General features: G+C 45.7%; 2 protein-coding genes across 2 annotated transcripts; one reads left to right on the top strand and one right to left on the bottom strand.

Annotated features, from left to right (window-relative positions):
- The first annotated feature begins 5,089 nt into the window (after nt 1–5,089).
- On the top strand, nt 5,090–7,385 carry LOC106811177 (protein sickie-like). The gene is made up of 3 exons (XM_014814721.1): nt 5,090–5,176; nt 6,699–6,862; nt 7,173–7,385. Exons 1-3 carry the CDS (start codon nt 5,153–5,155, stop codon nt 7,258–7,260), a joined length of 276 nt encoding a protein of 91 aa, XP_014670207.1. The 5' UTR covers nt 5,090–5,152; the 3' UTR covers nt 7,261–7,385.
- A 5,761-nt stretch (nt 7,386–13,146) lies between these two features.
- Nucleotides 13,147–14,127, bottom strand: LOC106811167 (hemicentin-1-like). Its single transcript, XM_014814711.1, has 2 exons — nt 13,844–14,127; nt 13,147–13,545 (listed from the first exon to the last, which is right to left on the bottom strand). Exons 1-2 carry the CDS (start codon nt 14,125–14,127, stop codon nt 13,161–13,163), a joined length of 669 nt encoding a protein of 222 aa, XP_014670197.1. The 3' UTR covers nt 13,147–13,160.
- Nucleotides 14,128–14,945: the final 818 nt, after the last annotated feature.

Genomic DNA, 14,945 nt, shown 5'->3' with positions numbered 1-14,945 from the left:
TGCGTACGCTGAGTAGTAGTAGTAGTAGTAGTAGTAGTAGTAGTAGTAGTAGTAGTAGTAGTAGTAGTAGTAGTAGTAGTAGTAGTAGTAGTAGTAGTAGTAGTAGTAGTATATAAGTGCAAGTTACGGAAATACATTTAACAAGCGCGAGTTAGTGTAATATTCAATTATATAAAGTGCAATATAATATAATATAGGCCGTGGCTACGCGTCCGGTTACCGAATGCGCAGCTCCCAGGCTACGCGTCCGGCCATATATTTCTTATGTGAACCCAACTATATTTTTTCAGTAAAAAACAATAAACAATAAGTTTTTACCATAATATTACTTACCTTTAGGTATTTTAACAAAAAAAATGTGTTTATGTAACTTTTGAAGCAATAGTAAATCCAGAAAAATCAACGATTTGAAAAGGGGCGTGGCCTAATCGTGACTATCAGCTTATCAAGCCTATCAGCTTCGTAATGGATGGCCGGACGCGTAGCCACTGAGTATAATATAATATTGATTCGAAGATGTAAAGTGTCGACCGTTGACCAATCGGAAGCTACACAGCCAACACAACCGTAGCAAACTACAGGATTCTACAAAGAATTTAATAGATGTCTCGTCTTCCGGGATTTCATATACCTGCGGGAGAGTAAAAGGGCTTCTAACTGCACGACGGTTACCGTGTCAACGGTATCATTGAACAGCGTCTACTCGGCGTCTATTTTGATGCTAAACGTTTTCGTTTACTGTAACCGTGTTGCTAGATGCAGCTGTGAAGGCTATCCCGCTGCGGGGCGTCAGCCGCCCGCCTCTCAACCCAACATGCGACGTGCTTTGCACGCTAGCGGACTGATCCCCACCGCGCCCGCTTCTCAACCCAACATGCAATGGGTTTCGCATGCTAGCGGACTAATCCCCACCGCGCCCGCCCAGGCACAGAACGTGTCTGAAGCTAGCACGAAACTGTCTGTTGGTCACGCCGTAGATGATCGGGTTAACGCAGCTGTTGAAGTGCGCCATAAAGATCGCGAAGAGAAAAAATGGCGCCGGCCAGTCGTAGTTGGGATCGAAGTAGAAGTCAAAGACAATCGGAGTCCAGGTGATTACGAACACGACGAAGATCGTGCAGAGGGTTTGTGCGAGTTTGGTCGACGCCGTAGACGTCTTAGTTTTTGGCTGGACCGCATCTGCAGCTGCGACTTGTATGGCCGGTCGTGCTCACGAGCCGAACGTGCGTCTAGCTGCTGTGTGCGCAGGTCGTGGAACAACGCATTAGACATGACAAGTGAAACGCTTAATTGAATTTTACCATGCGTGTGCCCTTCGGCAATGCCTCTGTCTTTTGTAAGCGCGTAAGGTCGAAAGAAACACATCGTCTTGGGTGGCTATGGTGACGAGGGACCCGCGCGTTGTTGCTCATATACTTTAGCAGTGCGGCAGGGAATGGCGGGTTGCTGCGGCTCTGAGATCGGATTTTACTGTTCAACTGTCTCTCGTCTACGACCTTGACTTTGTTAAGCATATAAGATCGGCCGAAAAACATTGCCCTGGAGATTGACGTGTAGACGTGAGAAGAAATGAAGGCGCAGGCAAAAGTGTGCTAAGAGTGAATGACGTTTATTGCATAACAACGAAAGAATGGGGAAGATACACGCTGAACGCACCGCACCGGTGGTCAAACGAGCAGCTTTCTGAGCTTACTGAGCTTTCTGAGTCGTACTCACTCGTTTCGGCGCTGGTGTTAATTCCAGAAGTATATCTCCCACACAATAGTTTACTTGCTTAACGTTACGAGTAACTCGCTAAACTACGAAATACAAATCCGTAGGCTCCTGGATAACTCTCTCCTAAAAACCCTCTATTCCTCCAAGAACTCTCAGAAGTGTGTGTCCACTGTTCCGGTCTGTCTCTGTGTGTACTCTCCAGCTGCTTCTATTATAACATCTTTCCCCGCCATCTCTAGCTCCTTCCCTTCACCGCGTCCTTCCACTTTTACTACTGTTTCGCCCCTCCGCTTGCCCCGAACGAATTATTCGCTGAGCAGCGGCACCGAATCAAACACTTCGGCAAACTCTACCTCGAACACTATTTACACTCGCGAATCATTATATCCGTAGCCCGAATGCTAGTCTCTGTACGCTATTTCGCGCCGCGTCTACTGCGCGCGACAGTCACCCTCTCGACTGCTACGTACTACCTCGCGTGCTCGGTGCCTTGCGCACTCAATGCTTCGCGGTATTCGGCATTCGGTGGTTTCGGCAGTTTCGGTGGCTTCGGTGTTCTGTACTTTTCCCCCGAACGCTATTCCCGAATTTCGCTCGTTTTGCTGGTCACTGTTTTCGTGCCAAAAACCAAATCATATCTGATGTAATCTGCTTGTGACTGCCTTGCCGAACTAGAGGAAGACGGCCACTGAACTACATTGACTGCATTGTAAGGGATATCCAACATGACATAGCGGACATGCAGACACTGATGATGAACAAATATTCATGGCATGGCATTGTAAACGCTATCTCGGATGCGTACGCTGAGTAGTAGTAGTAGTAGTAGTAGTAGTAGTAGTAGTAGTAGTAGTAGTAGTAGTAGTCGTAGTAGTAGTAGTAGTAGTAGTAGTAGTAGTAGTAGTAGTAGTAGTAGTCGTAGTAGTAGTAGTAGTAGTAGTAGTATATAAGTGCAAGTTACGGAAATACATTTAACAAGCGCGAGTTAGTGTAAATTAATATAATTGCCCTTACTTGCATTTAATCAAGGCCAATATCTAGCATTTTGTTGTCGAATGAGGCGCACTTAGGCACATAATTAGTGTAAATTAACAACATGCATCCGAGTGTAATCCAGTTGTTTTCTTAGGCGGCTTGTTAATTAGGCGGCAGAACAATATACACTCCTGGGTACAGATGTGGCCGGCATCAGCACCCCTGCAAACAACAGAAAAATACTATCAAAAAGAAGGGCCATTGGCAATTCAATATTTAAGATGTCTGGTAAATAACGTTTATTTTTTTGTACTTATAAAGCGTGTATTTATAATTGCAGATTATTAATAGATTACACACAGCATTTGACAAATTGTATACATAAACGTGTAAAGTTCCATCCTACGATTAGGTTCAGACTGTGATGCAGTTATAGCAATGAGAACAAAATTTGCAGCATAAAGCCCTATATTGATTTATTGTAGAGCCTGAATGCGTGCAAGGATATTGCAACATGTGCTGCTTTGCAACGCCACCTGCAGCCGAAAATGCAAACGAAACATCAAGGGTTAGTATCTAGATTTGAACTGCAATTTCGCATTTCACTGTTGCACTGTCGCATACTCCACGTTGTGCATGAAATTTCATCGATTTTTCGTTTTCAACTTTATTCGATGGCTAACACTATTTGCCACCTGTATACATGCTCATTTCTCCATATAACAGTACATGTGAACTGTCAGAGCGTTTTTGCTTGCCCGCGTACATTATTACGTCATAATGATGTCAGAGACATGATACAACCACTATATTAACTAAGCCAGTATCATTAAGCATCAACCCTGCTACAGCTGTCATTACATGTATTCATGTACATTCGTGTACATCTGCATGCTAGTGATCCAACAAGTATCCCACGCCCAAAATAGTTCTAACACCTCGCAACACACTAGCTTACTATAGTGCAGTACATAGCCGCGTTTGTTGACATATTAGCTTTGTGACCTCAGGATGAGAGGAGTTCGCACGTTCTGGGATGGTAACCTCGTAATTTCTCAGAATTTCTCAAGGTGCATGGAACATTTTACCAATTTAGTGGTGTCAGTTAGTCATGGATATGTCGCAGTAAGTACTAACAATAGATATTTCACATACGTTCACCCATTTTGCACACAGGCGGTCACTCATTGTGAAAAATAGAAAAACGGTGATTTCTCCGTTTCGATTTCTGACATAGTAGCCGATGTATAAATGGATATTTCTCTGTGATTACAACTCGGATTAATTTAATTTTACACTCGTTTGAATGGTAACATATTGTGGTAAAAAAGCGCGTCAGGGATTGTTATTGAGTGCCGTACTTTATTAGTTATATGCCTCTTTATTCGCTAAAATTTTCTATTTTAACACAACTTGATTTTTAAGCAGTTTTTTCGAGTTTTCTCGGTAAATATGAAAATTAAAGAAAAACCCTGACGCGCTATTTTGGTCCATATTGTGCTTAACATGTGGCAAAAATTTTGTATCCTCACTCTTTCTGGTAGATGAGAAATATCCAAAATACCATTTTTACATAAAAATTCAAAATTTGTGTGGTAACATAATTAGGTGCTGGAAATTTCATGAAATTTTTTGGCTTGAGCATAGAGATACATCTCCTCTGTTTCACGAAGCAGGGGTTTTTGTTAAGCTAATTTGTTTCTGTGGGGCAGGCGTCACCTACTGTGTGGCAAGCGCGTAGCCAGGATTTTATTTTTTTGGGGGGGGGCGGCAATGTACGAGCACGTGAAGTGTGCGAATCAGGGGCGTAAATCCGTACCGAGGAGTGGGGGGGGGGATGATCGGCGATAGGCATCACATACTAGCACGATCGTAAGCCCACAATAATTTACGCACACGCGCGCACGAACATACATACACACACGCACACACACACGCACACACACACACACACACAAACACACGTACATACATTTATACATGCATACATACATGCACGCACATGCCAAATTTGACAACCGTACGTTTGGCACGTGCCGTAGGCACGGCAGTGCTAGGGGGTCTGGGGGCATGCCGCCCCAGAAAATTTTGAACCATTTAAGCCATTTTCCTGCAATCTGAGGCATATTTGTATGCTCCTTTTTCTTCCTACGTCCTCTTACTTTTTTCTCTTCTCTCTCTCTCTCTTTTTGGCCGGCGTTTTGGGGGGGGGCGACCGCCCCCACCGCCCCCCCCTGGCTACGCGCAGCAGGTAAGCGAACCTATGTAGCGATATTTTTCTTTTACAGTAGCGCGTCTAGACACAGCTTTGTTTAAATTTGTTAACGTGGCAATTCGCTAGACGTCACGCGTGTGTGTTAGAAGCCAGTTAGAGTTGTAGCCAGTCCGTGTTCAGCGTGTAACTGGCAGTAGTTGAGTAGAGCTATAGCGCAAGGCAGTTCGCTGTAATTTGGTCGGCACGATGAAATTGTATCCTGTCAAAGAAGTAAGTGATAATTTAGATACTTTTATTTGAGCTTAATGGTTAATTTGTGTTGTCCCGTTCGCGCGTATATTTACATAGGAATTTTGCATAGGTGAAGTCACTGTGCATGCGATAGTTGTAGGGAATTATTATAGAGTGCTCAGTGTGGCAGTAGAAAATGCTTAGACAGGAATTATTGTATTTAAAACGTAGTACTAAGCTGAAGTTATACTTCATTTTTTTAATACACGCAGGTCATTAGAATAAGGATAAATGTTGACTGTTTAATAGAGCAATGTAGTGACAATGACGTTAATACCTAGCAAGGAAATGAAGGAATGTAGGGTTACAACGTGACAAAATGTTTATTTTAGTGGATAAGGTGTGGCTTCTAAATATTGATGCAGCTTGTATTTGAGTCATGCTTGTTCTACAACTGTATTTCGAGTGCAAACGATAGAAGTGTATTATTTGCTTCAAGTATTGGTGATTTGAATTAGAGTATAAATTCTCTAAAGAGAACGCATTGAAATTACTGAGATTATTTTGTCGTAACGTTGTTATTTCATGTACAGTCACTATTTATATTGTTCTATGTGTATTGTAACGGTTAGTATCTTTATTTGTAATATAATATTTATTTACAGATCGAATAAACAAAATATATCGGTTCAAGGCAGGACGCAAAGTTTTGGTTCCCTTTTTCGACTGTTCAATAAACCATAGACCATACACATGTTCATAGACCATATACATGTCGAAGACTTGTGATAAACTGTGATAAACTATTATAACACGGGGCCACCATACCTATGATTTGTTACTTGAAACCCTATAAAAATGATATCAGAACCAGTGGCGGATCTAGAGGGGGGTTGGGGGGTTGCAACCCCCCTGTTCAGCCACTGACTAATGTTATGATACTAGTAAAAATTAAAAAATGGGGCCAAAAATAAAAAAATTAGTCTGCAGGCCGATTCCCCTGTGACTACACATGCAGCTGCCTGAATTTTCCAGTTGGGAGGGAACACCTGCCATCTCCTGAAAGCTAGATCCGCCCCTGAGAACTAGCGTTGTACATCCAACTTGCCCTTACACAACAAGCCAGGTCAAACAGAGGTCAGGGGGACATAGACCCTACGAGCGTTAATAGAACGTCATCAATAATATAATTATAAGTAATATAAATAATTATAAGCAGTATGAGTGTAATATAATTAGGCCTAAGCCTATTTCTGTATTCTTTGTAGCAATTATAAAAAAACGCATAGAAAGCACTTAGCGATAGTCTTAAGGATCATTTCGCTCTAAAATCGATGTTGGGCGATTTGCCTGATGGTGTCCCAGGTGTGTCCCTCAGCTTTGATTTCGGCTTTGACCGACCATGTAGTTTTCGGACGGCCCCTTCCCCGTTGACCTTGTGGGTATCTAGATTTGCGTAAGGTGTGGCCAATCCACCTCCACTTTCTGATGGTTATTGAGTAGTAACAATATCATTTAAAATCATTAATAGTATTGAGCGAGTGCTGTTCGCTTGTTTTAGGTGCGCAGCAGCACTGCATGGATGCTCTTGCCTACAAGACGCTCATCCCCAAGTCGATCGTGTAGCGTACACATCCTGCTGCTTGAGCATCGCCGCATCATCCTCTGTGGCCCCAGCGGCACAGGCAAGAGCTACCGGCGGCTGGCCGAATACCTCGTGCTGCGGTGAGTCTCACCTTCTCGAACTCGTGTGTGTGTGTGTGTGCGCACTGTATGTGCATGAGCAAGTGAGGTGGTCTCTGTATAACTGTATAACTGTATACCTGTAACACTGCTCGAAAATGCACATCTCAAGATTATGATAGCTCTAATTACATTTTGTAGAGTCTGTATTGACACATGTACATCATATTCAAAGAGTCGGACAAGTGTGATTTCAATATAACATGTAATCATTTATTGATTATACTACATCATACGTAACAAATAACAAACATAATACTGATCTTGTAAGTAACATTGTCGTTGCATGCAGGTCGTGTAAGGAGTCATCGCCTGGCGCCATCGTCGACCACAAGTCGAACAAAGAGATGCGATCATGCGAACATAGTCGAGCAGTGTGAAAGCGCCGCCGCTGCCGACCGTGATCATCCTCGACAACCTGCTGGGAGACGTAAGTCACGTTTGTATTCTCGCTGCCTCTCTCTATCTCTCTCTCTCTCGCTCTGCCTCTCTGTACCTCTCTCTCTCTCCCTCTCTGTACCTCTCTGTACCCTCTCTGTACCTCTCTCGCTCTCTCTCTCTCTCTCCCTCTCTGTACCTCTCTCTCTCTCTTTCTGCCTCTCTCGTTCTCTCTGCCGGGAGGGAGAGGACAGGGAGAGATGGAGGAGGAGAGAGAGGACGGAGGAGGAGGAGAGAGGACGGAGCTCCTACTCCTTCTACTCTCACCCCCTCTTATTCTCACCCCCTCCTCCTCCTCTTACTCTCACCCCCTCCTCCTCCTCTTACTCCACTCCCTCTACTCTCACCCCCTCCTCCTCTTACTCTCACCCACTCCTCCTCCTCTTACTCTCACCCCTCTCCTCCTCTCACCTTCCTCCTCCTCCTCCTCTTCCTCTCCCTCTCTCCTCTCTCCCTCCTCTGTCCTCTCTCCTCCTCCGTCCTCTCCCTCTCCCTCTCCCTCTCTCTCCTCCTCCTCACGCTCCCTCCCTCTCTCTCCGGCGAAGAAGAAAGCTGAGAGGCGAGAGGAAGGGAGGGAGATGAGAGGCAGAGAGAGGCCTCCTCTCCTCTCCTCCTTGCCCTCACTCTCTCTCCTTCTCGTTCCCGGCAGAAGAAGAGAGAGAACGAGAGAGGTGAGAGGGAGAAGGCGAAGAAGAGAGATGAGAGGAGAGAGAGGGAGGAGACAGAGCGAGAACGAGAGATGAGAGGAGAGAGAGAGGAAGAAGGCGAAGAAGAGAGCGAGATAAGGAGAAGGCGAAGAAGAGAGATGAGAGGAAAGAGAGGGAGGAAGAGATGAGAGGAGAGAGAGAACGAAAGGGGCGAGAGGGAGGAGGCGAAGAAGAGAGATGAGAGAGAACGAGAGGGGCGAGAGGGAGGAGGCGAAGAAGAGAGATGAGAGGAGAGAGAAGGGAGAGAGGGAAAAGGCGAAGAAGAGAGGAGAGACACAGAGAAAGGCAAGGAGAATACAAATGTGACTTACCTCTCCCAGCAGGATGCCGGTAGGCCGTTGAACGTCGCGATGGCTCCTTACCCGACCTGCATGCAACGACGTCATTAATCGCTTATCGATAGTACAAACGGTCAATGTTATTTACAAGATCAGACGTATTGTTTGTTGTTTGTTATGTATGATGTAGTATAATCAATAAATGATTACGTTGTATTGAAATTACACTTGTCCGACTCTCTGAATATGATGTACATATACGTGTCAATGAGAGAGGAGAGAGGGAGAAGGCGAAGAAGAGAGATGCAAAGAGGTACATTACATTACATTACATTTGAACAGTACATTGCATATATGTATGATAATAATACAGCATTAACATTCCAGAAGTCTGAAGCACACTACATATACGCGCCCCGTGTTTCATATACGCTATGCTTTCATTATGACGTCGCTGTTATTGCGCGTGTGTGTACAGCTGGTGGAATCACAACGTCAAGGCACGTGTATATACATCGTGTAGTAGTAATTTGTCAGCGTCCGTGGCACCCCACATATCACAAATATGCGTGTTGTTAGAGGCACGCGATGATGCGTGGAATCAGATTAACATTTAAAGGTCACGCACGGCTACCATCCATCGCACGGCAGGTATCCCATTATATTATCCCACGGCAGGTTCTACATTATATTATGATTATAAGCTGATAAAAAACCTAAAAAAAATTTCCGGGCAACCACACCGAGACACGATCCCATGACCTGCGTCTCGGGGGTTAAAAGGCCCGTGGAAGCAGCCCGCGGTTCCGCACGCGGACGCTACCAACCACGCCAGCTAGGCGAGCGGCGAGATTGTAAGATTGGCTGCGGCTCGTGACGGGAACGAAGCCACAGCGCCCATATATAGACTGGAACGACGTTCACGAATCAGACAAGCTCATAGGTATACATATAACGATTTGTCTACACATACGCGGCAGTCCACGGAACAGCATCTAGCTCTGATTAGACTGTATCTTCGTGGATTGTTTGTAAATACTATTGCTGTTAAAAAGCTATTATTGCTGTTTCTGTCACCATCGTGGTTTGTCATAACGGAACGTGCCTGGCAGTCAAGGTACAAGGCCCCCGGGGTGTCACCCCTGTGGGATGATCATGTATTGAACATCAACCACAAACTTAATCACACTGTAGAGTGCTAGCTGCCTATACCAAAAAACTAACAACCGAGTTGGCCGAAAGTTTAAAATATAAATATATAATACATGTCAAAACACGTAATTGAATGAAAATAACGAGTAATGCTGTGGGCGATATTAGCTCAACCCTTAAGCTGACAGTAACGGCCGAATCTCGCTCTGCTAAGCTACACGCACGAAGAGTAGAGAAGTGTAGAAACTTATAAACCTAGACCGTAAGAGTACGAGATAGGTCCATTCCCACGTTCATTCCTAATTAAAACGGCTCGGACTACATTGCACGGTAAACATTAACTCCCATTTATAGTTAATATCGAATCCTATTAACCCGGTTATAAAAATGTCATCTGCTGCTATCAAAAAGGCCATTGATTGCATCAACGAGGCACGGCCGTAGATAGAGATAGCATCTACTCATAAATTATTAGCGAGATCCAAACAAGAAGAGCGTTGCTGGCGGCAGCGTGGATAGATGCAGTCACGGTCACACGACAGAATGTGGCGCGGCTGCTACAACACACACGCACGCACACACTCGTGCTCGCTATTCCTAACGACTGCGTGTATCAGAGCATGATGATAATGTGACTGTATACGCACACACGTAAACGTGCACGTGCACACACGCACACACGCACGCACGTGAACGTGCACACACGCACGACACGCACGCACGAACGTGCACACGCACGCACGTGAACGTGCACATGCACACACGCACGCACGTGAACGCACACACACGCACGCACGTGAACGCACACACGCACGCACACGTGCGTGCACATGCACACACGCACGAACGTGAACGTGCACGCACGTGAACGTGCACGTGCACACACGCACGCGTGAACGTGCACATGCACGCACGCACGTGAACGTGCACATGCACAAAAATTTCCCCGGTGCCCTATGGGTACAGGATAAAGCCGTATAATCGGTCAATTGAGGAGTTGTGGCGATTCCAGAAGCCTTTCGAGTATGTAGGGCGAGCATAAATCCAAATGCTCGTAATTGCTACTTTGCTGGTCGGCGCTTTTGGTTTTCCTCTAGAAAAACTCTCCTGCGAGTTTGCATTTCTTCCGTTTCACGCCCTGAATTTATTCTCGTACATATGGCGTCCCATAGATGGCGCCACGAGGCCCTCTTCGAGGGATTTTCAAGGTATAATTCCACACAAGGATCGGCGATCCAGCTTAGACTGCTCCGCGGTGGAGAGTTCCACACGCTGCACTAACTATAAGTTTAGTGTAGCGAAAGATACTTGGCCGAGTTAAGGTCCGTACCAGTCTACCTGGAATCGTGACGTGCGGGCGTGAATTATCGTAGCCATCTTAGGACCCCTCACGTTGATTGGCTAAGCCCGTTGATTGATGTTTGTTTACACTGAGAATTTCCACTAGATGTTATCTGCCCGCCGTCGTGGCGTCAGCGCGTGGCGTGGCGTCGTGGCGACAATTTCGGCAGTCTTTCTGTGATTTCGCGTGACACAGCTCGGTTACGAACAGAGACATTATGTTTTCATAAGAAGTCAACACTGTTCTTCAGTCAACTTCGTCCTCTCTCTCTCTCTCTTGCCATTTTTCTGTCTTTCTCGGGCGCTATCTATCTATATCTGTCTGTCTGTCTGTCTACCTGTCTATCTATCTATCTGTAAATATATATATATATATATATACTCTCTCCGTCCACTTCCCTCTTCTTCACTCCCTTCTCCGCTCTCGCGGATAGTATCGCCCACGACCGGTAAGCATGGAGAAACTTTTACGAGCAAATGGCCGTATTTTGGCTCAAACTTTTTCACCTGCCGAGGCACAAAATGTGAATTTGCGCCTATGCGATCATGCCCGCCGACCCTGTGCCCGCGTGTGCGTGCCCGGTCGCGTGTGTGTATGTGTGATTACTTGACTATAAAAAGGCGTATTATAGCCGTAGATCCACTTTTTGTGCTTTTTGGGGGGAGGGGTGAAAATGTTCGAGCCGAAATACAGCCATTTTGGGAGAGGTGGAGGCAAATATTGAGGGGAAGGGAGTGAGAAGGGAGAAGGGAAGAGGAGAGACAAGGAGGGAGGTACGGAGGGAGTTAGTAATTCAGAGGGAGATGCGCACACGTACGCGCACGCATAGGCACACACGTACGTTTATTGTTGGCACATACACAGACATATTAAATTGCGGCCGCGACAATTTTCCCCTACCTCTTTCTTTTCTCTCTATATATAGTTACTTCTATTGCCTTCTCGCTCACGCTCTCCCTCTCTGTGACTCTCACCCTCTCACACACATACATACACACACACACACACTCTCTCTCTCTCTCTCTCTCTCTATATATATATATATATACTCTCCTATCCCCCGTTCCCCCTCTTACTCAATTCCTTAATCTTCCTGCTTCCCTTTACTGCTCGTCTCTCTTTCTGCCTCTTTTCTCACCCCTCTCCCTCTTTTCTCTGGCATCCTCTGTCCTCCTCCTCTTCTCTGGCTTCCTCCCTCCTCCTACTCTCTGGCTTCCCCTCTCCTCTTCTGTGGCTTCCCCTCTCCTTTTCTCTGGCTTCCCTTCTCCTCTTCTCTGGCTTCCCCTCTCCTCTTCTCTGGCTTCCTCTGTCCTCCTCCTCTCTCCTATCCCCTCTTTCTACCACTCCCTCTCCTCTCTCACACATCCTGCTTCCACCAACTCTAACTGACACGGTAACATAATCTATTGAGTAAGCCCAAAGGTTTTAGTAACAATGTTTTATTTTTCAGATAGTATATAGTATCGTCCGACGCCAGGGGGCGGTGGCGTGCCGTCGCTGCTGCACCATCGACCCCAAAAGGAAAGTCTATACCATAGATATCATATAACACATCATAATATCTATACGTATTACGTCTTTTATCGCAACAAGCCGACCGCGTGACGTCATTAACGACGTAGCACCCTGTCATTGGGTGGCGTCTATCTCGTCCCTACACGTAGCAATTCCCGTGATGATGTCACTGCCATCGTTATAAGGACTCGGGCGTTCACGTCGTCACATATATCTTCTCGTTATGCCGAAATTACTAAGAAAAATTACGAGTACATGATTACAGGGTGTAGTATTACAGAGTGCAGTAGTATTACAGGGATTGCTTGTGTATAAGATACGAGACTTCTCTCGTCTTTGTTCGTACTCCTTAAACGATAATAAACCGTAATACTGCTCGTTTGAGCAATCGTGATATGAAAAGCAAACTAATATGTTTCTCTCTCCCGATCCTTGGCACTGACTCAATGTCCAACAGGACCGCGTATGAACACCTATAAGGAAATAACACATGCATACTCTTGCAGGCAACTCTCTACACATCACATAATGTTCGTCAGTGCTGCTTATGCAGTATCCGTAACGCAGGCACTCGACGACGCACGTTGCTATTCTCTTATAAAACAATGTAGTATCAAATTAAACGCTGCCTATGATATACACACGCTGTTCGATGACTGACCGCAATGAGCGGAGTTATCGTCATCGTCGTCGTCGTCGTAGTGACTATCATCATCGTCACACTGTCTCTCTCTCTCTCTCTCTCTCTCCCTCTCTCTCCTCCCTCTCTCTCTCGCTCTCTCTCTCTCTCTCTCTCTCTCTCTCTCTCTCTCTCTCTCTCCCTCTCTCTCTCCCTCTCCACCTCTCGTTTAGAACGGATATGCTGACACGTATATGTAGATGACGAAGCTAGTTTCCTCTGCGCTCCTCCCCTCCTGCGCTGCCTCCTCCCTCGCCACGACAACCAGCCGGTACTGCGTGCTATCCGCCAGCCCCCGCACCGCGTACAGCACCCCCCTGCCGCTGTCATCGGAAGTTCTGATCGCGAAGCCGTAGCTGGAGTCGTTGTCGGTTATCGTGAACGTCGGCGAGCGGAGCTGGCGACCGTCGCCGTCGTAGGCGACCAGCTGCATGAGGTCGCTGCCTGCCTCCACGCCGCTCGGCAGGGAGACGAACTTATACTGAAGGTATTCGGCGTAGAGGGCGCCAGGTGAGCAGGTGACGTCACTGTGAGCGCAGCCGAGCCGGCAGAAGCTGAAAGGGAAGAGATGGAGGTGAGAGCGAGGTGAGATAGAGAGAGAGGGGGGAGAGAGAGAGAGAGGAGGAGGAGGAGAGAGAGAGAGAGANAACGTTGTTATGTCATGTACAGTCTCTATTTATATTGTTCTATGTGTATTGTAATGGTTAGTATCTTTATTTGTAATATTTATTTACAGATCGAATAAAACCAAATATATCGGTTCAAGGCAGGACGCAAAGTTTTGGTTCCCTTTCTCGACTGTTCATAACATTCGATTTCTCGAAAGGGGCATAGCTGGAAGCACGTCCTAACAGCATGTCATTAGGACTCAGGTAGCTTCCGTCATCAGGATCGGTTGGGATTCTGCCAATCGGCCGTTGATTCACTAGATTAGCAACCTCTAGTAGGCACGTGTACAGCTCGAAGGGCGTTAAAGTTTGCTCTCCAATAGCCCTCTTGAGAGCGTACTTGCAGCTTTTCACCAATGATTCGGCACATCCATTTTGGTGTGGCGCTCCAGGCGTGATGAATTTCCACTCCATGCCCCTTTCTGCACAGAATTCTCTCAGCTTATCACCAGACCAGCCTTGCACCATACTCACTATGTTTCACGAAGCAGGGGTTTTTGTTAAGCTAGTTTGTTTCGGTGGTGCAGGCGTCACCTACTGTGTGGTAAGCAAACCTATGTAGCGATATTTTTCTTTTACAGTAGCGCGTCTAGACACAGCTTTGTTTAAATTTATTAACGTGGCAATTCGCTAGACGTCACGCGTGTGTGTTAGAAGCCAGTTAGGGTTGTAGCCAGTGCGTGTTCGGCGTGTAACTGGCAGTAGTTGAGTAGAGCTAGCGCAAGGCAGTTCGCTGTGATTTGGTCGGCACGATGAAATTGTATCCTGTCAAAGAAGTAAGTGATAATTTAGATACTTTAATTTGAGCTTAATGGTTAATTTGAGTGGTCCCGTTCGCGTGTATATATACATAGGAATTTTGCATAGGTGAAGTCACTGTGCATGCGATAGTTGTAGGGAATTATTATAGAGTGCTCAGTGTGGCAGTAGAAAATGCTTAGACAGGAATTATTGTATTTAAAACGCAGTACTAAGCTGAAGTTATACTTTATTTTCTTTATAGGCCTACACGCAGGTCATTAGAATGAGGATAAATGTCGACTGTTTAATAGAGCAATGCAGTGACAATGACGTTAATACCTAGCAAGGAAATTAAGGAATGTAGGGTTACAGCGTGACAAAATGTTTATTTTAGTGGATAAGGTGTGGCTTCTAAATATTGATGCAGCTTGTATTTGAGGCATGCTTGTTCTACAACTGTATTTCGAGTGCAAACGATAGAGGTGTATTATTTGCTTCAAGTATTATTGATTTGAATTAGAGTATAAATTCTCTAAAGAGAACGC

Source organism: Priapulus caudatus, unplaced genomic scaffold (genome assembly GCF_000485595.1).
Source record: "Priapulus caudatus unplaced genomic scaffold, Priapulus_caudatus-5.0.1 Scaffold511, whole genome shotgun sequence".
In the NCBI taxonomy this organism is placed as follows: Eukaryota; Metazoa; Priapulida; class Priapulimorpha; order Priapulimorphida; family Priapulidae; genus Priapulus; species Priapulus caudatus.
This window is presented reverse-complemented; position numbering and strand designations above follow the sequence as displayed.